General features: G+C 41.9%; 1 protein-coding gene across 4 annotated transcripts in view; it reads right to left on the reverse strand.

The window, feature by feature from the left end:
* sorcs1 (sortilin-related VPS10 domain containing receptor 1) overlaps nt 1-21,734 on the reverse strand; it is a 171,892-nt gene that overhangs the window by 37,313 nt on the left and 112,845 nt on the right. For all 4 annotated transcript variants that reach the window (XR_011602540.1, XM_070972396.1, XM_070972388.1 and 1 more), the window contains exons 5-9: nt 7,332-7,405; nt 4,689-4,753; nt 2,502-2,620; nt 2,203-2,292; nt 784-963 (exon numbers count right to left, since the gene is read on the reverse strand). Coding sequence is in view for 3 of the 4 variants with exons in the window: in XM_070972396.1 (XP_070828497.1) it covers nt 784-963; nt 2,203-2,292; nt 2,502-2,620; nt 4,689-4,753; nt 7,332-7,405 (528 nt within the window). In the remaining variant the exon portion in view is untranslated. The remainder of the gene's footprint in view (nt 1-783; nt 964-2,202; nt 2,293-2,501; nt 2,621-4,688; nt 4,754-7,331; nt 7,406-21,734) is intronic.

Genomic DNA, 21,734 nt, shown 5'->3' on the forward strand with positions numbered 1-21,734 from the left:
CAATGAAACTCCACTTTAGTAATTGACAGATACTTCAATCTCCCTTGGAGGAGAGATTTAGCATATCCTCCGTTTTGGGTGACGACCCCAATCAAGACAGTGGATTTGATTCTATCTCTGAGGCTACAGCAAGACATGAGCAGCATCATCAACAGCCTAATTATTTGATTCAGAGATATAGTTTTAACATACGTTTGATGCTAAAAAGTCATTCCTGCATACCTGAAATCCAGAGCCTCAACATTAGCCCTTCACACACTTTTTTCCTCTTTGGATTAGGTGCATTTTGTGAAGTAATATCTGCAGTTATTCATCAAAGAAAGAAATAATCTCAGCCTCCTAAAAATCTATATCCCCGATACAATCCCCTCTTGCCTTTGTTGATGTCAGCACTTTGAAGCTGCTTCGTATTCACACAATGTGCTCTGAAGACTGTAGGCCTACAGCAGCAGGGTTTCTTTCCAAAATGACAAAACAAGTACATTTCATCATCTCGGCCTCTTAGCTCTAAAATATTGATCACTGTTCACAATAAACTTGCAGGCTGGGCACTCATCAGGCAGGCCTTTATTTGATACTGTTATTTTAAAAGAAGAAATTTTGCCAAAATGAATGCTGCAGACTTGGGGACAGTACACCTTGGGGGTTGGGGGTAGGCCTCATGTGCAGCATACCAATACGGACCTAAAGCAGACTCATTCTTCTTTCAACACTGCATGATACTTTGCCACTGGAAGCACAGATTTTCTATAATCATTTTCTACCAGATCAATATCGGTTTACCTCGTAGAGGTCGACCATGACGTTACCCTCGGGGCCCATGCTGCTGACCACGTTCTCCAGAGCCAGAGTGTAGTACACCCCAGACGTGTCTGACACATAGAGGTTGTAGGTTTCGTTCTGGTTCCACTCCTGCACAGCTGCCACCACACGGTTTTCATCCGTACTGATCACATGGAGGTCCTGGCAGAGGGGCAAAGGCAACACCAGTGTGGGATTTACAAAGGTACATAATTAACTCTGTCATGTTACCATGTGTTTCATATTTCTTTTTAATATTCTCTTTTATTCTGTTTTGTTTTCATGTGCCGGTTGTGTGACTTTTTTGTTCCTTTATTTTGTGCTGTAGTGTAATAACTGTAACTGAGTTAATGCATTCTTGTTGTATGCATTGCTACAAAGTTTCTCTTTACAAGTGAATGATTTGATTTATAGTGAGAAGACAAATACTATATGTCATTATAGCTGTTTATTTGCAATGGTAACAGCAACACACTGCTGTACTGGACCGTATTTGGTGTACGTAATGCTACATTTTATTGTACTTTTCAATGTAATATTCATTGTTATATTGGAGCATTTTGAAATGAAAGGCAACACCTTTCTTTTCAAAATGCTCCTTGAATACACCTCTTACAAGGTAGAAAGTCTTTTCTTTTACATTCTAAAAATAAATGAATAAATATGCAACGAACCTGAATATGCTCTAATTTGCAATTGACATTTGAAAGATTTAATTTACAATTGAAAACATGATCTCTAATGTCTCATTGAGAAATATACAAACTTTTAGATTGTATAGTGTTCTTACACTCCTGCTGGGTTTAATCATATTCAATAATCAGAGCTTCGTCATCTTCCGTATTCATGCATTCGAACTAAGAGGATACTACAATCATTACGGTGTCAGGCTTATTGGGCAGAGATTATTCAGGTGAGGCCATGCTGTTTGGTCGTGTGCTTCATCTACCTCTAACTGTGCCAATAACACCTCGCAGTGAGTTGACAGCAACCGGGGCGCCTTAGGCTTGATTGAATAAAACATGTTTAATTGTGAATGGGGACGTGACAGGCAAGGCCGTGTGCACACGGAGCAGCACAGAATAACAATTCTAGACACACTGTGAGAGTTACTTTTGGCCTTGATTTGCCCATAAATACCAAAGAGAGTGTCACGCAGCGCCAGCGATGAACTGCCACTTTACTGCAACTTTAGCCCCCATACCAAACAGAGCTGGAGCATATTCTGAGCCTTTGAATGCAGAACACTTCAATGAATGGGAGCACGAGCGACTAAACTGGAAACTTTTCTCATCATGATAAGATATGGACTTCTGTTGAGGATCAATGAATTATTTGTTAATTATCAAGACCTCATGAGTACCTGTTCATTTAAGTCTAATTAGGCATTGTATTTGTTACCTTGGGCAGGGTATACTTGGGCAGCTTCATGGGTGTGAAGACATCTCTTTTAGCAGACACATAGTAGATTGGCCTCCCCGCAGTTGACACCTTAATGTGATGAAAGCGTTGAGTGAAAACATTTTGGAGAGACATAAAAAAACAGATAAAGCATTTTCCACCACTGCAGGGACACATAAAACTGCACTAATAGCACCTTTCTAAGAATGACCTTGAAAAATTTCCTACAAAATCCTCACACTTTCTGCCTCATACACCACTCTAATGCTTTTCACTGCGCAAACTGGACAATTACCTACCTGGACAAACACATACTCATCTTGCACCACCAGAGAATTGGGGTCAATGTAGCCGGGGAATGGCTTGCCCTTGTTGGCATCTGTGCAGTTCTGCAGCTTGCAGGTGACATACAGTGCTTCTGCTCGTACACACACACAAAAAAAGACATACACGTACCCAGATGTCAAGCCATGGCAGCAGCGATGGTATTAGGCAATGAAGAAAGGCAGCCTTCACCCAGAGCCAAGCGGCCTCTTTTGGCTCCCTACATTACTCGTGTCAATAAAGTGGTCCCAATAAGGGAGGAGTCGGGTGGAGGGGAAGACAGATGACCAGAGAGGCCAATTGCTTTCTTTGCCTTCAATCGCAGCACTGGGAGCGAGCCTGTCCCCACGTGTTAGCCTCTGCCAAATATGTGTTGGCTCCCTCCACCTGCACATGATCAATAGTGATGGTCTCTGGCTGTGTAGCCGTAACATCTGACACAGCTGATGTTTGCTATGTGTGTTTGCATGATTGGCTTTTCTCTATAGTGTTGGCCTCAAAGAGAGCATTCTGACAAAAAAGGTGGCACTTTGATTACAGCATTTATTGAGTATCGAAGGCTTATTCCCAACAATTTTGTGTTGCACTTCCAGAAAGTTAGAGGGCTTGCAAGAGTCAGATTCAAAAAAAAGAATGGTTGAAATAGACAAAGCAGAGGCCAAGGGTTAAGCTTCAAAAATGCCGAATGTTACATTTCCTACAGTATAATGCGCCTAATAGAAGATGTGGTTAGACAGACCCTGTCTGATTAAAGGGATGGTTTGGGTTTTTTCTGGAGTTGAATGAGGCACATATCCATAGTTAGCATATAGCAGTCAGCATGGCCCCACTTTGAGGAGGCAGCAAGGACACCGGAGCAGGAGGCTATGCTTCCTGCACACTGTATTACTCTGCAGATCAACTGTTTGGTCAGAGCTTAAGTGGTTTACAGAAGAGACAACAAATACAAGAAAATAAAAATGGGTGCTTACGAGTGCAATGGCAAAATGTCATTCACTGTGTAGGCTAGATGATATCTTTACGAACCAGAGCATACAGAAGAAATCTTGCAAAAAGAGAGAGAGGAAACTTTTGTGTAAACCAGTTGTTTGATAAGTTGTTTCATTCATTTGTAGGTATTTAACACGTATTTTATCTGATGACTGGGTACAGCAGCAGCAGTCTATTTGGTTTATGTGGTGTTGGTTTTACATGATACTCTTCAGAAAAATCATCACCGCAAACACAGAGTTGTCTCAGTGTTGCATAAGAAGTGCACATATATGTTCAACAGACTGCCTGACAGCAAAGCAAAACACTGGAGATATTCTAAATTTAGCATACACTTAAATGATTACGCTTGATTTTTTAGGTGGGCTATTTTCAGGCAGCGAACATATCTTTTGCTGCTGCTCCCGTCCCCAGCAGGACATTGTTTAGCAATCTGTGCTGGTCCTCCTGTCTGCTTCTCCAACCGCTGGTAATACACTGACTATGGAGAAGTACCTCATACAATCCCACATCCAAAAACCCTACTTATCTCTTTCAGACCCTTGTTTCAAACTTCATGCAGGCATTCTATTATAATTTTGTTATTTGAGACAAATCGTTGATGACCTAATCAGGGGAACAACATATGATTGTGTTTTCAGGCTGATCTTTATGTGTAAAATCTTTAACATTTAATGGGTAAATGGACTTACCGTTTAAAAGTTAATTTTATCAAAGTTTTCTATATCATTTGTGGATATATTATTTGTTAAGACTGATATTTTAAAAAGAAAGCAGAAAACAAATTGTATGGACATGTAATAATATATATAACAAATTGAAGAAATTATGGAAAATATAAATAAAACTTGTCAAAGTCAAACACTATATGTCAACCCACAATCTCCCAGTGTTCATTGTCATTCAGGAGGATGTGTGATATTTCTGTAAAGCTGCGACAATACCATTGAGCTAAATCACTTGCTTTTAAAAGCATTCTAATATATGCATTACTTTTCTCTCCACTGTCATTGTGTGTCCCCAGACTTGGCCATTTCTTCTGTTCCCACACATTACCGTTCTGCAGAATTGTCCACACAACTCCCAATTCCTCTCCACTTTAACACAATGCTCACAATACTGTATAAAGACAAGAGTAAATGGAGCGCTGAACTCGGAATTCAATTACTCACGTCCTTCAGAGATGCTGGTTTCCAGGTGAATTAAGCCCGGCTCTTTGTCCAAACCCATTTTCGACCTGAAAGGTAGACAAATCTGTTTCAGGAACATCACCATTGGTCTTTTGCCTCTGGGCAGATGCCACCTACTGTAGCTGCTGTCTGACCTGAGAGTCTGTATGCTGAAAGTCAGACACATTTATGAGTACAGAGAGGTTAAGTCAAGTGCCATGACAGTTGTGGTAAACATCAGAATTGGCCACAGGAATTACCACATCATTGTCTACATTGTCGATGGCAGTTTAAAGTGCAAAAGGAGCTGAGGTTTACTGTGTGATCTAAATGTTTAGAGCTCCCAGAAGGTCCGTTTTTCCCCAGACGGATGGAGGAAGACGTTTCCTGACATCATTAGGAGAGGAAAAGCCATTGATTTTCTTGCTACAGTAGGGATGTCCACAGATGGAATAGCATATAATCATTACGGCATTAAATATGTATTAAAAAGACTGCGGGATCAGAGAAGAAGCAAAGGCAGCACACACATGGAGGGAGACAGAACGGAGAGGTAGAGAAAGAGAGAGAGAGAATGCATCGACAGGAAGCACACATAAATGGAAAAAAAATAAAGGGGGTCTGTGTGAGGGGAATGAGAAGCAGACATAGTGAGAGGCAGTCAGAGACCACCAAAGCTTTTAATCATTATACATATTGGTAGTATTGGTGATTTCCCACATGAAACACAACTGTGAATAGGATGGCCTACTTATCCACACCGCATTTCCATTTTCACTGAATAATCCATTCAGGTACCCAAGAACAGTGTGAGGCAGGCAAAGAATCAGTCTTTGAGTTAGAGGAGTTGTATGGTTTGTTTAAACTTGTATATTCACCACTTAATGATGGGAAGCAAAGCTCAGCTTCTACTGTAGTGTGAATGTATCATACTCGTTTGGACAGCTGTGTGATCTATGAGGAATCTCAGCGTCGGAAAAGATGGACTTTGTCATGAGATGGAGCTGTTGCCTTGTTAAAATATCACCAACAGAAAGCTCCACATGTTTTTGCAGAGATTTGTAATGTCCTATGCAAACCATTTCATGGCTGCACTCACCAAGCTGACAAACTGATTATAGCTGAATATGGTGGGATTTAGAGTGCTGTTTGTTAAAGTTTGCGCCTCGCACACCCAACCTGTGCTGTGTGACTGAGCAGCACTCAGGTTGACCGAATCGCAAATGAGCTTACAACTTTCATCTTCTTTCCATGTTTGGTGGCCACATGCACGGCAGACATAAGCTCCCTCTTCAGCCTCATTACCAGGGCTACCACCACAACTACCGCACAGTGTGCGTCCCAAAATAGAACTCTGACAGCTTCTGCAGCATCAGCCCTCCAGGCTCCCTTCACTCCTGACTGCCCAGCTTGTTACTACCCCGACAGTTCTGCCTCAGTTTGGTGAAGTGAAAGCTTTTTGTTAATGTTAGTTTCTGTATAGGGGCCAGACATACTAGATACCACTGAACTGCACAGCACCTGTGTCATGGTGGTGAGACCCTTTAGCTGAGGAAAGTCAGGAGAGAATCTGTATCTGAAAGAACTGAAACCATGAATATAATCTGGCTTTAAAAGCCTTGCTGAGAGGAACCATTCACTTATTCAGTTCTATAGTTTATTTCATCTCAAAGGACAACAATACTCAGACTGCACCTACTGTAAAATGATTGTGAAGCCTCTCTCCACAACTGTACATTGTCGGTCACATTATGTAACTGTCTGCCACAGAGGAAGATCAGGCATGTCAGACACATGAATAATGAAAATCTTAAAAACCACTCTGGCTCATCTGCTGAGACTGTCCAGGACATTCACAATGTCAAAACTGCTTGTGATTTGCTTTTGAGTTCAACATTAATTTTACTGGCTGTTCTCATGGAATTGTTTTGTAACAATGTCGAGAACAGCATGAACTATATGCTGTTTGTTCAAGAACTGACAATCCTTTACATTTAGACTGATTTGATTTTTAGTTTGTGGTCAGGAAGTTCAGTATAGTCCAGAATTTTTGAATTGTGTACAAATCCTACATCGCTGGAAATGTCTGAACCTGAGAACCCAAAGCTGCAAGATTAGTCCTTTTTATATCTAAGTAATTTTCATTATTCATTTTCATTAACATCTTAACAAGTTGTAAGAAATAAAAGTTTTGGTCTGTGAAACTTGACTTTGCCTGTTGATATGCAGATTTAGTCTGTTACAGCTAATCAACAGCAAGCTGTGAGGTGGAAGATGGTTCCTGCTACTTATTTATCTGTTTTGGGAATTTTCCAATTAATTATACTGTATGTTAGCAGCATATTGACTTTTTATTCGTCATTATAAAGCACTTATTATTTCTATGTACAACAACTTCCTTACTATCAATAAGCAGGAGGTTATTAAAGGAAAACTCTTAGTTAATGGTGTAGTAGTTGTGGAATATAGTCATGCAAAACAGGATATTAATATTTGCTTTATAATGATTAAGAGAGAGCCAATGTACCACTAATATGCATGCTGAGAATCAGCTAGTTAATGGTGAATATGTGTACCTTAATATGCAGTGTTACCATCATTTCTTATTGATTACTACTTGATTAACATGTCCATCTCTGTACTTACCAGTAAAAGCGATTGGGAGCCACTCTCTCATGCACCAGTTGCCACCTCCTCCCAAACTCCACTGAGCTGTAGAGCTGCAGTGAGACAACAGGCACTGGTGAGTATTTATTCACGTACCATCTCAACAACCAATGAAATTTACCATCTTGTATGACACACACCGTCCAACTATCAAATGCTGTGTTTGCCCTCGAAATGATTTGGATTTGCAGTGGATTTCTGTCTGGGTTTGTTTTTACACCTTGATTTACTTCATGTTACCTCAGTGATCCGTTTAACAGCAGAAGTGTAACGACAAGTGGGAGATGAACTGTCTCACAGTATAACACACACTTATACATACACGCATACTCTGTGTACAAGTTCTTTATTTGAATCCACTAAATTAGATTAGAATTTACATAAGATTCAAACACTGCAGTGGAATAACATGGCTTAAGGACATTTAGGGATACAAGCATTGTCTGCCTTCCCACACGACTACCCATTACGGCAGAGACTGCAGAGATCTTTGCCTTTGCCACACAAACACAAACACACACACACACACACACACACACACACACACACACACACACACACACACACACACACACACACACACACACACACACACACACACACACACGCACACACACACACACACGAGAAGTGGCCTATGTTGTAGCAAACCTGGGAGTGGGATCCCAAGCATGGCAGGTGGTGCTCACTACAGCCATTGCTCACAAGTCAGCAAATCACTGGATTGCTGAGATTACAACACATTACTACACAGAAAGGGTGGAGATGCATTTGAAAGCTCTGTGTAATGGAACTAACTGTCCATAAAAAAAGAACCTTCAAGTGTCTCAATCTGTTTCCATGATTGTTCCACTGAGATTTCAGAGGTCCCAGTTGAATTCTTTTACTAAATTAAAGACTCAAGATGGGGTCAGCTGGGATGGTGCCTTACATCTTATGCCATACAGTGTTGAGTGCCTGAAGCGCACTCTCCTTGACTCATGCTGGGTCACCTCATCACTTCTTGGATAAACTAGTAAACCTTTAACCTTTGGCTGTTTTAACCAGGTATAGCCATATATATGATGATGATGATGATGATGATGATGATTATTATTGTTATTATTATTATTTTAGCTATGCTACTCTTCAAAACAGTTTATGTAGACAATTTAAAAGAGAGCTAAATAACTAATAATGATAAATTCTCAAAATGACCCTCATCAGAATGGAAAACGTATAAATAAATAGTGATAAACTAGCTAAATCTAGCTAAACTTGTCTGCAGCAAGTGCTCTGTCGGTCAGCTAGCCAAATTGTTAATGTTGTTGCCCTGGCAATATGTGTCCATGAATTTGGGGGGCACAGTTTTTTAAAGCTGCTCTAATCAATATTTCCATATGTACAATGAAATCAATACAATCAATACAATCAGACCCTGCACTTCCGCTCAACTATACATAGCTTTTGAGCCACTTTAAGAATGTCGTTTCAGTTTTCAGGCCAGAAAAGTTTCTGTTTGGTTTACTCTTGCTGCTTCCATCGACCTTGTTTTCAGGTGCAGCAAACAAAACAAAACTGAAATTTACTGTGCAGCCTATTCAGCAAGCAATTCTGTGACTGACTGATGAACACTGTGGAGCATTAGTTGCTAAAGATCTAGCTGTATTAAAAACATGAGTCAATGTGTCTGGAACATGTTCCTAACTTCTTTGTTACTTTATGGTGACATGGTGGTGTGGTGGTTTTTAGCTTGCCATGGATTTATGGCCCAAATTGACAAAAAGCAAACAAAAAAAAAAACCCTGACTGATGCATCTTTAAACATAAGTTAAAAATGCTCTGAGCACCATGAACAAAACTCCATTCACCTCCATTTTATTGGGGTGGTGACAGAAATCTTAGAGACAGACATCTCTCAACCTTGGCAAACTAAAACTATTTGCATGGATCACGTTCATACCAGTAGACGTAAGTGCAGTAACCATAACTGATCTGAACCTTCAAATTCTAGTTCAGTGAACAGCCTGAACAGACGACAAATGAAGTCTTGGCTGACATTCTAGAAATGACAAGAAATAAGGGCAGAGAGACTTAAGAAATGACATGAAACAAAGGCCCCTGACCAGACACGGAGCAGGGTCAGCGCGGTCATGGTCAGTGTCTTAACCCCAACTGACCCAAATAAACAAATCTAAGTTTGCAGTCTGCGTACATTGTGTTGGTTGCTCAGTAAATCAACAATCTCACTGATGCACTCAGTAAAGCCCTGACAAAGCGCACGAACAAATCCGTTTACTCTATAGCTTACAGATGGAATTTAATGAGGCACTGAACTTATTTCAGTGTTTCAAGGTGGACTTTTTCCATTTTAAGCATGAGCAACCACGCATAATATGTAAACAATCATTTATTAGTGGATAACAAAAATGTGACTCTGTTTGTTTATATTAATTTATTTTCTAATTACATTTATTTACTCTATCACGAAGGGTGAAGTGTAGGCCTGCATTTAAAAAAGCATCCATAGGGACAGAGTCTTTATCCCATACAGATTATCACTGCTGTCAAATCAGTAATTCTCTTTTAGTTTGCGGACGGGACACTTATGCTTTCAAATCTTTGCTTCCTTATATGTAATTATAGTTCAACATCACCAAAAATTCAAGTCAAGGGCTCAAAACCAGCAGCTACTGCTGACTTTAATAGATGGCCTATGGTTATTGCTCCAACCAAAATCATCTCCAGACTCCCAGCTTTCCTACACGAGAATGACAGTAAAAAACAGTGAGGCAGGATGTTAATGCAGTCCCAATGTTAGGTGAAGCATAAATTTCCTCCATTGTGTCCAGTTCATTAAATCCCTCCACAACGGCATAAGTACGATATATGTATTGTGACTGTTGCATCTGGGGTGTGTATATTCTCATGTCAAACAGGGAGAGACAAACAGCACCATAATTTCCATGACTTCCATGCCAAGCTGTGCTAAGCAGATGCAAGGGAAAGGGGATGAGGCTGGGGGAGGAGGGTTGGGGGTGGGGATGTGGGAAATCACTTTGACTAATTATCCTCCCACAGCAAGTCAGTCTGTAGCCAAGCAAGTGACAGTGAAGAGGCAGAAAGCAGAAGACGGGGGAAGTGAGGTGGGGTGGAGGGATTGACGCAGCCTTTACAACCTCCAAAGGTCTCTCAATCAACAGACGCAGCAGCGCTGCCAAAAGGAGGTGAGGAAATTGAAAGAGAAGCAGTTTTGGGGTGGAGACGATGTGTGTGAGTTAGGGTATGGGTGAGAGAGCGGGTGGGTGAGCGAGTCATCACCTGCCATATAGGGAGTGAAGACACAGCACAAATACAGTTAGTGAACTAGTCTGTTTCAGTAAAACTTTAAATATAGCCCCAAATATGTCAAAAAATCTGTCAAATTCTGTCCCAGTGCTAGTGTCGGCTAGTGTTACAAAAGTACTTCAGTACAAATAAATAAACAACAATTGTGAGATTTATTTTATGGACAAAACTTTATCTCAAGTGTTAACCTCATGTAAGGCTATGATTCCCATCCTACCGGCTAGGTCCTCCAGATGGGGTCACAACGTGTATCTGACGGAGTCATGAAATGATTAACTAGATGAAAAAGCAGAAAAACATATTCCTGATCCACAAAACTATGTTTAATTTTCTGACTTGCCTTCAGGGCTATCCAAATTAAGATTGTCTGGTCATATCTACAGTATATGCAACAGAGGGTCAAGTCTTCATTTTCAGGCATCACAGGGGAAAAGGTTAGGAATCACTGATGTAGTGGTTAATTACCACCAATTAAATTTCTTCTCCTATATGCTTCTTCTTGCAGACAGAAACATTAAAATAAACTGCTAATTATCTGTCTCCGTATGAAGGTAGTGATAAAGAAACTAATTGCAACTGTAATTAATGTAATTGTAATTGTAAGTGTATTACTGCATTATACATACTGAGCAATACAGTTCATAGTATTCTGTACAAAACTGAAGTATAGACTGTGTGAATACAGGGGCATAATTATTCAGCCAATTTTATACAAGTTTGGATATTTTAGGAATTCTGGAAAGGGCTGCCCTGAATTTAGAGTCTCAATTGCCTACAGGCTATGTGCAAGCTCCACCAGTGTGAGGCTTATGTGTAGGTGGTTAAGGTTATATGAAGGCCATTGTCAGCCCATCTAGCCAGATCCTTGTATGGAGCCAGCAAGGAAGGGCTGCCTGAGATACCCAACTCTGGGCATCAAGTGCTTTCTTTAATACTGTTGGCAGGGATGTTGGGTTATTTGACAGTGGAAGGAAATTCAAAGTCGAATGCTTTAACAACTATAAAGACATGATCATCTCTGTTTTTAACTCAGACCCAAGCTAAATGAAGTGGCCTTGGCCAATGTGTCAAGTTGTGTTTCAGAGTAGGAAGAAACACTGACACTAGAGATTTGAATGAGAATGGATGAATCAAGGCACAAAGGAGTAAAGAAACAACAGTTTTTCACTGCAGAAACAGCGAAGACATTCTGGGACTGGTTCACTCTCACCACAGCAAAGTGCGCTATCAAACTTTCTGACTTTCTGAGTTTTTGTGTTGCGCACCCTGCAGGCCACAAGAGTTCACACCAACATGATATGCAGGTAACGTTAGGCGGGAGGCAACATGAAGCTGAGAACATCCATCCATCCATCCATCCATCCATCCATCCATCCATCCATCCATCCATCCATCCATCCATTTTCTATGCCGCTTATCCCTTTCGGGGTCACGGGGGGCCGGAGCCTATCTCGGCTGTCAACGGGCGAGAGGCGGGGTACACCCTGGACCGGTCGCCAGCCGATCGCAGAAGCTGAGAACATATTTTAAAAAAGTGTTTTACTTTACTTACTGTGTTAACTGTGTTGCAAAATGTGTATTAGTAAATACACAAAAGTCCAAAATGCATTAACAGGTGCTAACACTACTTTCAACCAAACTGCAGCAGTGAGTCTTACCAGGAATAGTACTCACAGGCTAACAAGGTTAAGTCTGCTGTCTGACGCATGAACTGATCCGGCAAGCCGTGAAGCCCCACAGCGGCCTTTTCGGTACTCTTTGGCATTCAGCAGTTGGACTAGCAAATATATACTATATGATTGAGCCATGTCAGGTCAGGTCAAATATGGTTTGTGCTGAATCAGCCCAGTAGTGAGCGCATACAGCTACAGGTGCTGGTCATAAAATTAGAATATCATGGAAAAGTTGATTTATTTCAGTAATTCCATTCAAAAAGTTAAACTTGTATATTATATTCATTCATTACACACAGACTGATATATTTCAAATGTTTAGTTCTTTAATTTTGATGATTTTAAACTGACAACTAATGAAAATCCAAATTTCAGTATCTCAGAAAACTAGAATATCACTTAAGACTGATACAAAAAAAGGATTTCTAAAAATGTTGTCCAACTGAAAAGTATAAACATGAAAAGTATGAGCATGTACAGCACTCAATACTTAGTTGGGGCTCCTTTTGCCTGAATTACTGCAAGCATGGCATGGAGTCGATCAGGCTGTGGCACTGCTCAGGTGTTATGAGAGCCCAGGTTGCTTTGATGGTGGCCTTCAGCTCTTCTGCGTTGTTGAGTCTGGCATCTCGCATCTTCCTCTTCACAATACCCCATAGATTTTCTATGGGGTTAAGGTCAGGGGAGTTTGCTGGCCAATCAAGAACAGGGATACCATGGTCCTTAAACCAGGTACTGGTAGCTTTGGCACTGTGAGCAGGTGCCAAGTCCTGTTGAAAAATGAAATCTGCATCTCCATAAAGTTGGTCAGCAGCAGGAAGCATGAAGTGCTCCAAAACTTCCTGATAGACAGCTGCATTGACCTTGGACCTAAGGAAACACAGTGGACCAACACCAGCAGGTGACATGGCACCCCAAACCATCACTGACTGTGGAAACTTGACACTCGATCTCAGGCAACGTGGATTCTGTGCCTCTCCTCTCTTCCTCCAGACTCTGGGACCTTGATTACCAAAGGACATGCAAAATTTACTTTCATCCGAGAACATGACTTTGGACCACTCAGCAGCAGTCCAGTCCTTTTTGTCTTTAGCCCAGGTGAGACGCTTCTGACGCTGTCTCTTGTTCAAGAGTGGCTTGACACAAGGAACGCGACAGCTGAAACCCATGTCTTGCATACGTCTGTGAGTGCTGGTTCTTGAAGCACTGACTCCAGCTGCAGTCCACTCTTTGTGAATCTCCCCCGCAGTTTTGAATGGGTTTTGTCTCACTATCCTCTCCAGGGTGCGGTTATCCCTATTGCTTGTACACTTTTTTCTACCAAATCTGTTCCTTCCCTTTGCCTTTCTACTAATGTGCTTGGACACAGAGCTCTGTGAACATCCAGCCTCTTTAGCAATGACCTTTTGGGACTTGCCCCCCTTGTGCAAGGTGTCAGTGATCGTCTTTTGGACAACTGTCAGGTCAGCAGTCTTCCCCATGATTGTGTAGCTTACAGAACTAGACTGAGACCATTTAAAGGCATTTGCAGGTGTTTTGAGTTAATTAGCTGATTAGAATATTCCACAATATTCTAATTTTCTGAGATACTCAATTGGGGGTTTTCATATGTTGAAATATGTCGGTCTGTGTGAAATGAATGTATACATTATACAAGTTTCACTTTTTGAATGGAATAACTGAATAAAATCAACTTTTTCATGATATTCTAATTTTATGACCAGCACCTGAAGTCTACACCAAGCCCAGAGGGAAGAACATGTATCAGCAGTCAGTCACCACCTGCACTTCTTAAAGTCAGCTAATCTTCGTCACACAGTGCACTGTTTAAGTCTGTAATGTTTCCATTTTGACTGCTCACACTTTGTCTGGTGACTTGTAAAACCCCGGGAGGCAGAAGAAGGTGAGAGCTTCTGTCAGTGTTAGACTGGAGGCAGTATGTACAACAGTAGACCCAGTAAAAACTGAATTAATTAATTTTTTTAAAAGATTTGTTTGTTTATTTTTATTTATTTATTTATTTATTTTTATTTATTTATTTTGTTTCTTGCCAGTCTTGATCCAAAATGCAAGTCAGATACAGAGTCATTTATAGCCAGTAAGTTGGAGTCACAGCTGATTTATAAAAGAGCTAAACTGAAATAAAAAAAAGCCAACTGAAAAAATTGATTAAAAATGCGATGCTGTTTATCTGCTTCAGGCATCTCACAATCACCGCAGAGCAAATTGTAGGGCTATGTGCTAAAGGTGTGTATGTGTGTGGCTGTGTGTGTGAGGAATGATGCTTGCTGCACACTGAAAGTGTGATGTTCATTCCAGGAGGGACTCAGAGACAGAGGCATGCTCACAGACACACACTCACGCTCTGTACATCCACACGTGTCCTCAGCAAAGAGAATACCTTCATTATTCATTATAACTGAAACATTAAACCCAAATGTGCTATGCTGCAAGAAAAGCATTTTATTAATGCAAACGGTTATTTTAAAATGTCTATAAATGACCTCTCTCGTTTCTTTCTCTCGCTGTCTCGCTGCTTCACACACACAATTGTTTTTGCCTGCGCTTTGCCTCCTATATTCAGTCATTATTTATTCAAAAAACATTTTCACTAGGTCCCTAGGCTCTAGAAAGGGAGTTCTGAAGGTGTATGTTGTTCATGGTGGGATATTTCACTGAGCACTAACATAGCTGCATTTGAAATGTATCTGACTGTCAGCAACGATACTAAAATTATGTTATATATTATATATACTATGTTTTTTTTGGCCCTGCGATCGGCTGGCGACTGGTCCAGGGTGTACCCCGCCTCTCGCCCGTTGACAGCCAAGATAGGCTCCGGCCCCCCCGCGACCCCGAAAGGGATAAGCGGCATAGAAAATGGATGGATGGATGGATGGATGTGTTTTTTTGATACCTTACTTAAGTAAGTATTATGTTTAGATTTGTTGTATGTTCACACATACTTGGCCAGTAAAGCCAATTCTGATTCTGATTACTTTGATGCAAACCTGTTTTTCACAAGCAATTGCATCAAGCAATTCGACTTAACAAAAAAACACATGCAATTGCCAAAATTTTGTGCTAACAACTTACAAATCTGTCCCAGACATCCGATGTCCACTTTGAGTAAATGACATTTTTGAAGACTTGATGGACAGTTTGGTCAATTAAAAAGTTGAAAAGTGCGTGTAGTGAATCATCTGTGTTCTGCACAGAAAGTTTTATCTGTTCTAATCATGTTGGAATACACAGTGTAAAAAAATTAAATAAAACAGAATGTGATAACCGTTGGTTCTTTTGGACATAATTCAACTGGAAACAATACAAAGACAATATATTTAATGTTTCACCTCATGGACTTCATTGATTTTTGTAAATATCTGCTTATTCTGAAATTGATGCAGCAACACGTTTCAAACAAGTTGGGACAGGAGCAACTAAAGACTGGGAAAGACGTTCCAAAAACACCTGTTGGAACATTTCACAGGTAAACAGGCTCATTGGTAGCAGGTGATAGTATCATGTTTGGGTATGAAGGGAGCATCCTGGAGTGCGTTTTTTGGTGAAATGGAAGTTGTGAAATGTCTTCACTTATAGACTATTTTTAGTATAGTACAGAGGACCGTTAGAGAGCTTCATCACATGAAGCAACAATTACCTGAAGCTCAATATCAGCAGAACCAAATAGCTTGTGGAGAACCATCCATCCATCCATCCATCCATTTTCTATACCGACTTTCCCTTTCGGCCCAGCCCCCCCGCTGGAGCCTATCCCAGCTGTAAACGGGCGAGAGGCGGGATACACCTGAACTGGTCGCTAGTCGTTTGCAGGGCAACATTTACAGACAAACAACCATTCATGCTCACACTCACACCTAAGGACAATTTAGAGAGAGCATGTTTTTGGTCTGTGGGAGGAAGAAGAAGAAGAAATGTACTTTATTTATCACGTCACACAAGTGAGTTACACTACACGCCATGCTTCTCGTGAAATTATATTTCCGCATTTGACCCATCCTCGGACTGTCGATCCTCCACGGCAGACCGGGAGCGGTGGGCTGCCAGCTGCCAGCCGATGCCGGTGCCCGCGCCCGGGGGCCCATCTTTTTTTGTCACCATTGGTCAGGTGGTGATCTTCTTGCATGTTTTTAGTGGGGGTTATTACGAAGGAAACCCCAGGTGAACACAGGGAGAACATGCAAACTCCACACAGAAAGGCCCCCTTTTTTCCTCGAGCAGCAGCACCAAAGGCATGGTGGAGGACACGCCACCAGTGCCACAGCGGGATTCGAACCAGGGACCTTCTAGCTGTGAGGCGACAGTGTTACCACTTGAGCCACCGTGCTACCCAAAGCCAGAGTACCCGGAGAGAACCCACGCGTGCACAGGAAGAACATGCAAACTTCACACAGAAAGGCCCTGCCCACACTACCTGCTGCGACACCGTACCGCTGTGGAGAACCACAATGCCTCAAATATGGATGCTGCTGTAAAGAAGCTATAAAATGTAAAGCGAGGATGCTTCACGCACGTCCTCACCCCGGCAGCACAGATAATTGACAAAATTGACAAACTGACAAAAATGGTGTCACCAATTCAGTATTTGACTAAATGTGAAGTATTGTCAAATCCCCCTTCTGTTCCTGAGTTAAGGGGCTCTAATTGGGGCTCTTTGCGCAGCGCAAAGTCAGGTCCGCTTCGCCGATGGGGCGTGGTGGCACAGACTTTGGTATTTTCGTGCACTGCGCTGCAGGCGCAACTCCTCCCCCTTCTCATCTCAGTCCCACCAACCGGGGCAACTCGGAGGGAGGGAGGGGAGAAGGCGTGAAGTGGGTTTGACACAGCAGAGTTCAATCTTCGGCAATCACACCGTCTCCTCGCCTCACCTTTAAAAACTTTAAGTCCCTTAATGTGGGTGCTTTTCATTCCATAAATTGGTCTCCTCGTCTCCTCCACTCGCTTCCTCTCCTCGCGTCTTAGCTCCGCCCAGCGAGGACATGAAAGAGGGATGCAAGGAAGGGACGTGAGGACGGAGGAAACGAAACTCCGAAATGAAAAATCCTCGCTCCGCTGCGTCAGTCCGAAGCGACATCAATTACTGATGACATTTGCACAGCTGTAAAACGTGATATTATGGTCAGATCTGCAGTCAGACTGTTCTACTCCTGATTGCTGTTGATGAGGTTTCAATTATATGCCGCCCAACAGCCTTGTAGCCTTGCTTTAAAAAAACGTAAATATATACCAAGAATTTTCATTAATTTCTTGGTGACAGATACAATTGTTAAAAGGACACAGTTGAAACAAGAATCAAGATTACATTTGTGAAGACCTGCTCCCGCCATGATTCAAACGTGTGCCACATATGACACGCCCCTTAAATAATAAAAGACTTCCACTGGATGAAAAGTCACATTTCCGTCAATTTCCGTCACTGTAAATTGCCGTGGAAGTTCTCTCTCAGCCACTGTGACCATGAGGTGTTAAAATGCAAATGTAAATGCTGCAAAGCTATACAAATGCAAATTGGGATTTGTGTGTGTGTGTGTGTGTGTGTGTGTGTGTGTGTGTGTGTGTGTGTGTGTTCTGTGCCTACAGAATACAAAGATTTTTTTTTTTTCATGAGGATTTAAAAGTGTGTTTAAATAATTTTATAGGTTACATACAGGATAAGTGTCCTGACTCTCAAAGGTCTTTAATTTTCCACTTAAATTGCTAAATCAAAATTGTGAAAATTAAAGCATCTGCAGTTCTTGGACACTGGTCACAATTTTTCACATTTTGCCACCACAACACCAGATGAACAATGCTTGTGTGATTAGCTTGCAAAATTCCAGCAGAGTAAGTCCACTGATGATTCTTTAGGTAGGAATAAAAAGGGAACACACCAAAGTAACTTTTCTTTTTTCTTATTTTCGATGATGTCACTTTAAAGAAGTTTACATGTTTTATAAAATATTCAGGTACAAAAATAGAAAATCAAAGTACCTTACAAAATCACAGCATGTTTTTCATTTACGCAACAAAAATGGTCTCGCGAGAAATTCCGAGAGCGCGACCTCGCATATGATTGGACGCCTCCTCTGACGCAATGACGTCGGCAGAAAACGACCTCGGCGCATCTGTGAACGCGAATCGAGCTTGGATTACAACAGTTACGTTTCGGGTCCTGCTAAACTTTAACTCTGTTCATACAATGGCCAGACGTCGTCTTCAGTTCATCCCAGAAGGCACTCCTCTGCGATGAGTGGACGGCCTGGCTGCGGAGCGACCATATCCAGAAAGTCCAAACAATTTAGAGAAGAAACTGCTGAGCGTCTTCAGTGGATTGTCTCGGCTGCTAACGCAGCTGATCGCGCAGTTGGCGAGGAGAATGACCCTGACAAAAGCCAGACTGCTGCTCTGGAGGAGCAGCCTCGACCGAACTGCAGCTGCGGAGACGAAGAGACGGGTGCGCAAGTTACGTAAGTAACGTTAGCATTTAGTACCACATTGTGCAGTTTTTAGGGCGCCAAACCTTTATTATTCTTATTGCACTACGTTCCGAACGTTTGGTAATCGTTCACGTTACATTTAACATTACAATGTATTTTGTATTTTAAAGGAAAAGGTGCGACGTCTGCACAACAGTGACGGAAACGACAGGCGATATGAACCTGAGCAGGGGTAAGTTAATAAAATACACAGGAAATATTCTGCAGAGTATAAGTAAACGTAAACGTTGCATGACCTGTACTTTTTGTGTTTTACAGACTAAACTTGCCCCACAACGAAACGGTGACGTCATATTTGATGGCGACTTTAACTGGGAGTCCAGACACGGATGGTGTGGACAGCAGTCTTTTAAACCTTTTCTGTTGTTTCTTGTTGTTGTTTTTACTGAAGCCTGTCTTAATTATTTCAAACCAATATATATTTTCTTCCAGCGGCCTGTAAGACATATTATGAGATGGTGTGGAGGAGCTTCAGGTATGCCCAGGCAGCTCTTTCAGTTCAGGCAGCAACTGTGAAGATTTCAGCTCACAGCAGACAAAGAAGGAAGCAGGTCCCATGAATGCCGCTTTATTTTCACAACAATGTAAAAATGGGCTGAATTTTATTTATTATCTGCATTGTTTTTCACAAACATGCTCACATATGTTATCATGTGTTCTTGTTTCTTAGCAGTACTAATATTATATTAACACCTGTATTTACAGCTGCTGGAAGCAAGAAGGAGTGTCCTAGCTCTCCAAACTCTGCCAGACACTGCAGGAGCGGCTGGAGAGCGACCCAAAGTATGTGGCGACACACCGCAAGAGGCTTCGCATCGAGTCCCCTTCAAAGTGACATGTACCAAACCAGTATGACCCAGAGGCAGCAAACAAGCATTTCCAAAGGCCTTAGACTCTTTTTCATGCACCATGGAGGAGCGGCATGGCCCAACCCAGAGACTCTTATCAGTGAACCCCTCTGCACATTTCCTTGCTTTTTTTCCCCAGTAGTCACTGATTTTACTTGGTTGATCCTTGTTAATGTGTGTGTCACGATTTCATTAAAGACTTTTCTTCAAAATGTTTGTCAACTGTGTTCTTTGTGTTCTACTGTGTGGTAGCGTAGAAGGTGGATCGCCAAATAAATCAATGAATCATCAATCAAATAAAATATATATGTAATTTATATTTTACATATACATAAATATAACAATATAATAACTATTTTTAAAATATTAATTTATTATATAATATATGAATTTAATATGTATTTATTACTATTATTATTATTATTATTTGTGGCGCACAGATGACCAATAGCAGCAGAGTTGTCATCCAATCACATGATCACTCACTCATGTGATTGGAGTTGCAATCACATGATGGTTTCCTTTTAAAATGCCTGTGGAATCATCCAATGGTTGTTTGTGAAGTCAGCAGGCCAGCCTGAGTAGATCAACGTCGGTAGCATTCATGTGCTAATTAGAGCCATTCGCACCTTCGCGAAGGCGCGATTAACCACGCCCCCCGCCGACAGATGGTTCATTTCCGACGATTTTCGGAGCCGGCGAAGTTCCCCGTAAACTTGCCGTAAATCGCCGAAAATCAACAAACTTCGCGGGGATTTACGGGTTGAAAATGTGGTTTTTCATGCAGTGTTCCGCGTAGGCTACACCGGTGTATCCTCACTCTGATCTCCTTCAGAAGCCTCCTCTCTCCTTGCTCCTCATCTCCTTCAGGTGCATTTAAGCAATTAGAAGATCCTTCATCATGGCGGAGGGAAAACGACTTCCGGGTCGACGAAGGAGAGAGGAGACGAGGGGGCACAATTTAACGTAATGAAAAGCACCCCATGTCATCCGTAAGTTAATAGTGACATCCACGTCGTACAGCCATGTTGTGTAAAACGCAACATGCCACAAAGAATGCACCGACACTCTGAGGGCTGTATGTTAATGAACCACCTGTCTGGTTTAGACATCTAAAACGCATTTTGAGAAGCCCAAATGTGCATTCGATGACTGACCGAGCACTGCTGAAAACAGTTAAAACCACGCTGCCGTCTTGTTGGCGGTGTGATATATGGCGTCATCAACCACATTTTCAGTGGATAGCTGTTATCACCTGGCAGCCACCCATGCAGAGGGGTGTCCCCCTGAAACACTGTAGGGATGCTAGAATTCGCAGGATGAACGAGTCATGTGCTGACCCGGGGAAATTGGCGTACACGTTTGTCACCAGGCAATTTGAGTCACAGATCACCAGACATCCCTGTTTCACCTGTGTACATTCGGACAGGTTGAGTGACCATTACGTGTGTCGAACACGCTTGCGATGTGGTCAGATGAGATACAGATCAAAATATATAAATTTAGGTCTGACTGTATGTGCTGACTCAGATAGTTGCATTGAATTGTGGCTGTTGCTAATTATTGATCGCAGTGAAATGCCAGACCCTGTGGAAACCTGTGAGGTATTGGTGATGTGAGCGCACGACTCCATCGGTTTCTGAAAATCCACTTACCCAGCGGTGCGCCACTGGTGCACAGAGGTGACCAGGTCTCGGTTGGCGAGCTTTCAGCGCACTTTTATGCCACCGGCGTGGGCCGAAATGGACCGAAAATCCAAATCCACCGGCTGATCATGCCGACACCTCCGCCCATCCTGGTGCACCTCTGTGCGTCTCGGTTTACCAAAATACCAAGTGCGCAGCGCACCCGCCTGCGCTGCACGAAAATACCACTGCGCGGGGTGCGCCCCGCCAGCATCAGGGATGAAAATAGAGCCCAAGGTGTTGAATAATGGCCAGAAAAGTGTTTTTGCAGAACATTATGAGTGTCCTTTGACCCTTGACCACCAAACTCATGGATGTTTTTTGTCTGATGTAATATGTAATGTATGTAATA

This window comes from Chaetodon trifascialis, chromosome 2, assembly GCF_039877785.1.
Source record: "Chaetodon trifascialis isolate fChaTrf1 chromosome 2, fChaTrf1.hap1, whole genome shotgun sequence".
NCBI classification, from domain to species: Eukaryota; Metazoa; Chordata; class Actinopteri; order Chaetodontiformes; family Chaetodontidae; genus Chaetodon; species Chaetodon trifascialis.